General features: G+C 38.8%; 1 protein-coding gene across 1 annotated transcript; it reads right to left on the minus strand.

The window, feature by feature from the left end:
* Window positions 1-357: 357 nt before the first annotated feature.
* On the minus strand, window positions 358-9,677 carry LOC133305695 (uncharacterized; the record flags this gene model as incomplete). The annotated part of the gene is made up of 6 exons (XM_061505935.1): window positions 9,492-9,677; window positions 8,622-9,149; window positions 7,999-8,573; window positions 7,354-7,833; window positions 3,788-7,194; window positions 358-571 (listed from the first exon to the last, which is right to left on the minus strand). Coding segments are annotated over exons 1-6 (5,390 nt in total), but the record flags the coding sequence as incomplete, so codon positions are not given.
* Window positions 9,678-10,199: the final 522 nt, after the last annotated feature.

Here is a 10,199-nt window from a genome sequence, read left to right on the forward strand (position 1 = left end):
ACTAACATACTGTGCAATTCATGCACATTCCATTTGTCTTTCATGGTATTATAGTTCATTTGGAAAGGACCATACTCAGACGGTAATGAGTTCAATACGAACTGCACCAGGAAGTTCTCATCCACATCCATTCCCAATGCTTTCAATTTTGCCGCAATGCTTGTCATTTCAATAACATGCTCATGCATAGTACGCGAACCATCAAACTTCATGGTGGTCAGTGTACTCATAAGTGTCCCAGCAAGAGACTTATCAGCGGTTTGGGAGCGCTCTTCCACAAGTTTCATCATTTCGATGGCACTTTCAGTTTGTGGAAGAGCTGACTTAATGTTGCTTGCTATGCTCATTTTCATGTACATCAAACTTAATCTGTTGGATCTTTCCCAGTTCTTAAAATGGTCCCTTTCATCCTCAGTGCTTTCATCAGTAATAGCACCAGGTTCCTCTTCTCTAAGAGCCATATCCATATCCATTACCCCAAGGTAAAATTGGATTTGCTCTTTCCATTCAGAGAAGTTCAGCCCATTAAAAACTGTAACAGTTGAGAACATGGAATGTGTAGCAACAGGTACTGCAAGGAATAATATTTAAACATTAATGCTTTGAGTCATACATGTCACATACTAACATACTTCACAGATTCAACTATACTAACTTCAATGCATATCAATGTTCGCCTTTGGGGATCCATTAACATACAACATTAACTATAATGATGCTATATAAATTTCGCATAATTTGGCAATGATGCATACCCCTATCATAAATATTTGTCATCTTTGGATGTCCAAATGTGAGAAAATATGCCAACAATACCAACATCCATGTTCATTTTATAAAACAAATAATCAACCTTTGGGTTGATCCCTAACTGTTCTATAATAATGAACTTCAATATACCACAACCAGAAAATTATTTCATACTCTTCATAGCATCACAGTCATGGTAATTGAAATAAAATTCATGATATTTGAAATTAAAATAACTCTTCAAGATTTGGCCACTTTGGTGACTAACAAATCTACCATAATTAATTTCAAAACTTTGATATTTCATAAACAATAATAGGATTAAATTTTCACATTTAATTTTAATCCAACCACATCACATAATCATTTAAATCAATATGAAAACCGTAAGGATGGGATTAGCTTACGTGACTGAATTTGACATGGCTTTTATCTTTCAATTTTATTTCTTAAAAAACCGTATGGTGGTTATATTTCATTCAAATCAATTGAAAGGCTCTCTTGTTTTTCAATAATTCATAAAAGTTTCAACTTTGTCCATTAAGCACGAAAATCGAGAAGACATTGTGAAAAGAAAACAACTTGCAACTCGGTTCAACACAAATCGGCGACTTGCTTAATATGCACATACAATATCATTCATACAAGAAGCCATAAATATGCATTCGTTTCGTCCTTTTGTGAATTGATCAAAAACCGAGAAGTAATTTACGTTTAAAAATTCACAGAGTACCTTGCTTCAAAATACCAAACGGTGGTTTTCATTTTATGGAAATTCTCATATAACCGTTTGACTTTTATAAGAATCGAATTCCAAAGATAAAACTTTGCAAATCGGTAATTTGGAAATCGTGAATTTGGAAATAAAATAAGATATGATTTGCAAATCAGAATCGGTAATTTGCAAAGAACCCTAACATTTCCAAATCAAGAATCCATTTATAATCATACATGGAAAAAACATAAATTCTTAAACACATGCTCTGATACCACATGTAAGCAATTTAATCAGTAATTCATGATTCATGTTCAACAGTAATAGTTAAGAACATGATACAGGATCTTTAGAATTTATGAGTTTCACATAAGAGTGTACCTTTCTCCATTAGTGCGGAAGAACTTTGATGGTGAAATCCTTTCTCAGAGTCTTAACCCTTCACTATTCTTGTATCTTCTTTGACAGGAATTTGATACAACTCTTCTGGGTAGACAATGATGGAGAGCATTTCTGTAAACCACCTTTTATCAGAAAATCTCTTTTCTCTGAACGTAACTGAACCTGTCACCAGTTACTCCTTTATAAAACTTCCCTTGATAGTCAAAACGTCAATCACCATTAATGCAAAACGTTAAAACGTCAATTACCATTAATGCAAAACGTCAATTACCATAAAGCCTCTTTTATTATTAATTAAACCGATTGACACACGTTACACATGAGACACAAATAGTTTTACATTATCCACTAGAAATGTGACACATCAGCAAACCGAGTTCGACCGGGTAGCGAACTTGCTCCCGGGACAGATTGGAAAATAATACTGTTCGCATGGCATTTAGGTAAAAAACTTGGTGTACAGTGACATTTTTGTCGGTGTTCCAAGGTTTATTATACAACCTAACAAAGTTATCTTTATTTTCGTTCTTTCGAGTTTGTTGAGTGAAGTACGGTAGTTAAAATTTTAATTTTAATTTGTGCTTTTATGATTTTTTTAATCAAAATAATTTTATCAAAATTCCAAACGTTTTTTTTTACGTTTTTACGATTTTTTATGATTTTTTTATATTAGAATTTTATGTTTTACGATTTTTATCCCCCTTCCAATTTTAGCTAAAATCCTGATTTTAACTACCATGGGCTAAAACACCATTCTAGAATTTTTGAGCAAAAGAACTGTCCAATTAAAGCTGATTAGATAAAAAAAAATTAGACTAATGCAGCCAAATACGTCACTGGTATTGACGGTACTAGTCCCATCAATGATATTGATAGAACCCGTGCTATGTCAGCGTCATATAGGCAGTCTCATTACCATAAAACTTCAAAAGATCATAACTTTTGACTCTGGTATTCAAATTAGAAGTTTTTTTTTTATTTCACATAACTTTTCAAGATCTACATAATGACACCTCATTTGATATATTTTATCTCCCACAAACATAGTTTGAATTTGCAACAATAGTTTCACAATTACAAGATCATTTAAATCCATAAGATCTTGAGTTTTTTCTGAACCAACACCATGAGCTGACGCACGTGCCATCTTTTGGATTTAAACGCTATTGTGATTGTGGTACCATCGTTACAAATTTGAATTATGTTTGTGAGAGATAAAATATGTCAAATGAGGAGTCATTGCGTAGATATCGAAAAGTTATATAAAATAACAAAATATCTAATTTGGATATCCGAGTCAAAAGTTATGACTTTCCGAAATTTTATAATAACGGGATTGCCTACGTGACGTTGACATGACACGAGTTCCGTCAGTATCATTGATGTGTTTGGTTGCATTAGTTTGAAAAAACTTATCCAATCAACTTTTACCGGGTAATTCTTTTGCCCAAAAATATCTTAGAAATGTGTTTTTTTCGAGTTTCTTCTGACAACTTCTAGGAAGAAAAAAACGTATTGGCTCAAGCATTTTAGCTTGGCACCTCTGGCAACATTAACGGGCAACATTAACAAATAAAAGTGTATATAAGATAAATTTATTTTTTTACACATATAAAAATGTATGGAGCTATGTAAGAAAAAGAGAGAGAGAGAGAGAGAAACAATATGAGTCCCGCACATATTTATGTATGTGTAAGAAATAAATTTATCTCTTATAACATAATAAACACTAAATTCTAAAATATAAAAGGGAAAAAAATACTTACCCAAAAGTGATTATAAAAGTAATCGAGGTTTGCATGAAAGTATATAAAAAGTGTGTTGGGTATAAATTTATGCAAATATTAATTATTATTCTTTTTTTCGTATACATAGGAAAGAAAACAGACTACAGACAGACAATTATGGGCACCATAATACCCTTAACATCCTCATCAAACAACTCCTCACACCCAGAAGGCACTCGCTCATACCACTGGGTATCCCAGCCACCAGTATTACCAGACACAGCCAACCAGTTAGCTACCTGATTTGCTTCCCTATATACATGCTCAATCTCTACAAACCAGTCCTTCAACAACAGCATTCTGATCCTGGAAACCAAAACAAAACAAGGATGAGAAGTAGTGCATCCCTCTCTAACCAGCTGAATTCCTATTAAGGAATCTCCTTCAACAATGATCCGTTTAAAATGCTGATTCCACGCCCATTCCAGTCCAATTGTAAGTCCCCAAAGTTCAGCCATCAAGACTGATTCCGGGTTTAGTTTCTGAGAGTAGCCCATAATCCAATGGCCATCCCCATCCCTACATACTCCACCACAAGAAGCTCTAGAACCACTTCCTGAAAAAGCACCATCAAAATTAATCTTCACCCTGTCAGCTGGTGGAGGCCTCCAATTCACCCAAATCTCCTCAAATCTGTCCATTGCTAGCCCAGCCATTGACGACATTTCATTAGCAGCTATAGTATTATTTACAAAAATTGAAACTTGAGAGAAAATCTCCTGAAGGGAGGATCCCTTCTCATTGAACACTAAACTATTTTGATCTTTCCAAATAAACCAACAAATGACTCCAAATTTCAATCTCCAACTACTGTTTCTTCTATCCCTATCAAGGTTTTTGGTTATCCAATCCTCCATATCATCACTCAGAAAAGCCTCCAACTCCCTGACATCAACCCAGCATTTCCAAACCTCCCGAACCCAGGAGCACTGCCTAAACGCATGATTATCTTCCTCCACACTGCTATGACACCTGGGGCAGACAGCAATATTAGTCATATTTCTCCTTACTCTCACAGCATTAGTAAGGAGCTTATTCCCAAACAATAGCCAGAGAAAAAACTTGATCCTTTGTGGACCTTCCCAATGCCAAACCAAGTCCCACCTACTGGAACCAGCAACATAATCAGACCTGGACAAATAATCATAGGCAGATTTAATAGTGAAAAGACCCGAGCTAGAAGAGGTCCAAATCACTCTATCCTGTCCCTCAAATTCAGATGGTGGATTCAGGGACCCTATAGCATCAAGAATCTCATTAGGCAGAAGTGGTGACAGCTTGATCCAATCCCAGCTTCCCTCCCTAACACAATCCCACACCCTCCAACACTTAGCTTCCTCAGGGATAATGGTAACAACATGATCCAGTAATTTTCCCACATTGGGAACCCACCGGTCAGTCCAGAAATAGGTATTAGTACCATCCCCAATAATGGTTCTGGTCCCCTCAAGCATCAGATCCCAAGCCTTCTGGATGCATTTCCATGTATTAGAAATAACATTATTCTTTTGTAGCACAAGACTGAAGACCTCTTCAACCTTATACTTACTCCTCAGGACTTTGATCCAAAGATCCTCTTTGTTAGTGAGCACCTCAAAACCCAGTTTCATGGAAAAAGCCTTATTCACTTGCTTTTGATCCCTGAATCCCAAGCCCCCATCCTTCTTAGCCTTGCAAATTCGTTTCCCACTCACTAGATGAGTCTTCCTTTTAGCTTGGGATGAGCCCCAAATGAAACTTCGGGTCAGTTTCTCCACTTCATTGCACACACCAACAGGTAAGCTTGCTGATTGCATTGAATAAGCTGGAAGGGCTTCTAATACTGACTTGGCTAAGACAGAATGGCCAGCCAAGGACAAAGAGGTTAGGTTCCAGCCAGACAATCTTTCTAGAACTCTCCCTAAGACATGCTTGAAAGTTCCTTTAGTGACTCTCTTATGGTGAAGGGGAACACCAAGATATTTCCCCAAATCAGAAGTAATCCCAATCCCAAGAGAAGCACTGATTTCTTTAGCTCTTTCTAGACAAACATTCTTGGAGAAGAAAACTCTGGTTTTGTCCTTGCTTACTTTCTGACCTGATGCCCCAGTAAATAATTTCATAACTTGATTCATCACATGGGCTTGGTCCAAACTAGCTTCAGCACACAAAATAATATCATCTGCAAAAAACAAATGAGAAATGGGTGGGGCATTCTTCCTTAATAAAATTGGTTTCCAAGCTTTAGTCTCCACTGCCACATTGATGAGATGGCCCAATCTTTCCATACATAGGACAAATAGGTAAGGGGAAATAGGGTCCCCTTGCCTAATGCCTCTCCCAGGAACAACAGCCTTAGTTCTCACACCATTCCTCAACAGATTCATTGAGGAAGTGGATATGCAATTATAGACTAGGTCAGTAAGAGATTCAGGAAATCCAACATCCTTCATAGTTTCCCGAACAAAATCCCAATCAAGCCTATCATAAGCCTTCTCCAAATCCACCTTTACCATCATCCAACCTTTTCTACCTTTCCTGGATCTCATCGAGTGAATAAATTCTTGAGCTATGATGATATTGTTTGTGCCCTGTCTGCCCTTTATGAAACTGGATTGATTAGGAGATACAATCCTAGGCAGTAAATTCCTCAACCTTTCTGCAATAGTCTTTGTAATGATCTTATAGACAACATTACAAAGACTAATAGGCCTAAAATCCTTTATATTCTCGGGACTATCCTTCTTTGGAATCAAACAAATAAGGGTCCCATTGATTTCCCTCACCTTCCCAGGGCAATAAAAAGTCTCCTCCACCATCTTGCACACTGATGTTCCTATAGTGTCCCACTGGCTTTGGAAGAACAAATCATTCAAACCATCTGGTCCAGGGGCCTTGAATTTTCCCATTCTAAACACAGCCTTTTTGATTTCCTCCTTGCTAGGTTTCTGGAACAGAAACCTTTTCTCAACAATAGTTAAGCTAGGAAAAGCATTCTGAATTGGGAATTCCCCATGCCTCTCCTCATCAGCTTTAAACAAATCTTGGTAAAAGGAAACAGCCAAGTTTATTAAGGAATCAGTATCTGCTATCCAATTGCCTTGATTATCCTTCAAAGTCACTATCATATTGTGTCTTCTTCTAGATAAAGTGAAGGAGTGCAAAAGCTTAGAGTTTCTATCCCCAAACTTGAGCCATTGGCATCTAGATCTTTGATACCAAGTCAGTTCCTCCTTGACCAAAATAGATTGGAGCTCCTTCCAAAGGCTCTGCAAAACCTCAGTGCTATGATCAAATCTCCCATACTTGTAACTATCCAACCCATTTAGCCGAGAATACAGCCTGTTCTTCTGTTTCATATGCTCTTTAAAAACATTTTGATGCCACTTTATTGCATCAGTTTCAAACCTGCCCCTGGCTGTTATCCAATTATCATCCTTTTCCCAGCTCTTCTTGACCAGATCATAGAACCTGTGATCAGTTAGCCAGGCAGCCAAAAACTTGAAGCTCCTGGAAAATTCTCCCGGTCTAGATTGACCATTGTTGCAAATAAGAAGTGGCCTGTGATCAGAATTGAAAAAAGGAAGATGAGTAGAAAATCTGTCAGGCCAAGCCTGGTTTCATTCTTCATTGGAAACAGCCCTGTCAAGCCTCTCCCGAAGTCTACCATGTTTCCAGGTGAAATCCGGCCCCTTGCACCCCATGTCATTGATATTGCACCTTAATAAGCTCTGATGCATCTCAAACATGTTGTCCCAACACACATCCTTACCTCCTACCTTCTCATAAGCTTTAAGGACAGAGTTAAAGTCACCTAGTATTAGCCAGGGATCAGTTATCAAAGTACTAACTGATTCCAATTCAGCCCAAAGGAGTCTCCTCTCCAACCTCCTAGGATTACCGTAAACAAAAGTCACCAAATCAACTTTTTTTGAATCTAGGTATTTAACTCTAGTATGAACAAACTGGTAGTGTGTATGTAAGACATCCAACTCCACCTTATTACCATCCCATAGGATCCATAAGCCCCCAGAAAACCCAATTGGATCCTGTTTAAAGAAGTTAGAAAAACCCAGCCTCGTTATAATAGCCTCACCTCTAACCCCACCAACCCTAGTCTCCAACAGGGCCATAACACTAACTTTGAATCTGAAACTTAAGTCTCTAACTAGAGCAGGGAAACATTTCTTACCAACTCCTCTACAATTCCATGACAAAATAAACATGAATTTAAAAACAGAAAAAAAAACTTGTACAAGGGAGAACCCCTAACAATACTAGCTACACACTTGTTGAGAGGATGATCCCCCTATCAGACTTTGAGCCTCTCCAATCACCCTCCCAATTTGAACAGGAGCTACTAACTTGGTCAGTAAGGGATTCTCACTGAAGTCTTTCCTACCACCAAAGAGATTAGTACCTCCTGCCTCTTGAATGGGCAAGCTTTTTCCTCTGTTTTTGATCAATCCTTTGTGCACACCCTCTAGCACCGAATTTGGAGAGACATTTTCAGTGCCAGATTTCTTCAAGGTTGACTTAGGACCAAGTTTAGGTTTATCCTTTCCTTCCTTAGAAGCAATTCTTCTGGCTCCATTCTCTACTTTCTTAGATTTCTTCTGTGAACTAGATCGAGATGCCACAATCTCCTTGGGTAGACTGACACGATTGTTGTCCATCTCCATAGAGTCCTCAATGGATCCCATCTCATTAATGGGATGAATTGTACTACTTTGTACCTCCAGCCTCTGTTTCCCAGCTTCCTCCACCGGCAAAACAGTCACAGCATCTAGCACAGGGGATGCTGAAACCTTAATGGCACTCTGATCCCCCACCACATTATTCTGGATGACAGGATTAGCTTTAAGCTTCCTGCTCCTAGGATTTCTCTGGATGATCATCCAGCTGCCAAATGCTTCTTCCTGGTCCACCACATTGGTAACCTTCACAGCAATAGGAGCCACCTCCTTAACCTAAACAATACTTCCTACCACATGTTGACTGCACTGAGTTTGAGCTTCAGGACAATTATCCTTCTTGTGCCCATACATCCCACACTTAAAACACAACAAATGAAGACATTCATATCCAACCGGGTACACTTTATTACCAATCACAAACTTGGATAGCAGGCTTTTCCTCAGGTCTATTTCAACGCAGATTCGTGCAAACTTGCCCCTCTCAGTGATCACTTCCTCACCAACTTCACTCTTCCTCAAGGAATTCCTATCTACCTTGAGGGTGCGGCCAAAGATGTTGCCAATTCGCCAAAGATAGCGAGCCGTATAGAGTTCAATTGGGAGACCAGGTATCCTTACCCAAACGGCCATCTTCTTCACACTTTCGTCATATGGATCAAAAAAAGGTCTCCACCTTTGGACTACCACATAGTGGTCATTGACGATCCAAGGACCTTCTTCTAGGACATGCCTATAATCACCATCATCATGGAACCTCAGTATGAGGTATCCATTATCTAAATCAATAGTCTTAAAAGGACTTACCAAATTCCACATCCTCTGCAACCGAGTCATCAGGAATCTGAAGCTGATCCGCTTGCCTAACAATTTGATGATGAGAGACTTCCGCCACTTTTCGCAGTCCTTCTTGTATTCTTTCATCAAAAAAATATAACGAGGACACAGAGGGTCCTCTACGACAGAATGAGCTAAACTCTCCATCAGATCCGCTTCTTCCTACTCCCTTTTCTGTTTCGTTAACCAGTCTTCATCCTCACTGTCAGATTGCCCTCCCTTCCCGTTCAACCTAAGCAGCTTGTCCTTATAGGACACCATTATGCTACGAGGTCTACCATTAGCCTCAGCCTTCATCCCTTCAGGACTCACTCAGACTGGAGATACTGGAGCAGGCACTCCACCTCCTTCCTCAAGCATGGCTTCATCCATTGTAGCATCCTCCATCGCTGCACCCTTCGGCTTCTTCCCCTCCCGAGAAAGAGTCTCCTCCTCAGTACAGCTCCTATCCCGCGTGATTCTGGAGCCATCCTCCTCCGTCAGTGTTTGCTGGTCTCGTTCCTCCGATTCCATCTTACCACTGTACCGTAACTTGAACCCTAGCAGAGAAAAGTAAAACGCGCGCGTGGATCCCACTCTCATCTCTTCATAACTGACTTTCAGATCTATTAATTATTATTCTTTGATTTTAAAGAAGTACGTTATATTAATTTATTCACATATTTTACTTTTAAATTCTGAATAACTAAGTCTATTTGCTCTCAATTTTGACCGCACCAAATGTTGACAATAGGTTTTTAAAAATTGGCTCGGACCGATCGGGTCGTTCTGGGTCTTGGTGACCCGGTAGGTTCCCTGATCCAAGCGGTCATTTGAAGCGATTCTGCAGTCAACTCGATTTGGACCGGTTGACCCGGCCGAGACCCGACGACCCGGTTGACCTGGGTTAAATCGATTGACCCTCTTTTTTTCTTTTTTGTTTTTGGTAAACTTTTTTTTTGTGATTGCTGAGAACTCTTGAATTAAGATTATGTTCATATTTTATGGTAAATATGATTAAAAAGTAAGGTGAAAATAAGAAGGTATTTTGGATTA

The sequence above is a fragment of the Gastrolobium bilobum genome, unplaced genomic scaffold (assembly GCF_033153095.1).
Source record: "Gastrolobium bilobum isolate Gb01-03AN ecotype WA unplaced genomic scaffold, APGP_CSIRO_Gbil_v1 utg1421, whole genome shotgun sequence".
Classification (NCBI taxonomy): Eukaryota; Viridiplantae; Streptophyta; class Magnoliopsida; order Fabales; family Fabaceae; genus Gastrolobium; species Gastrolobium bilobum.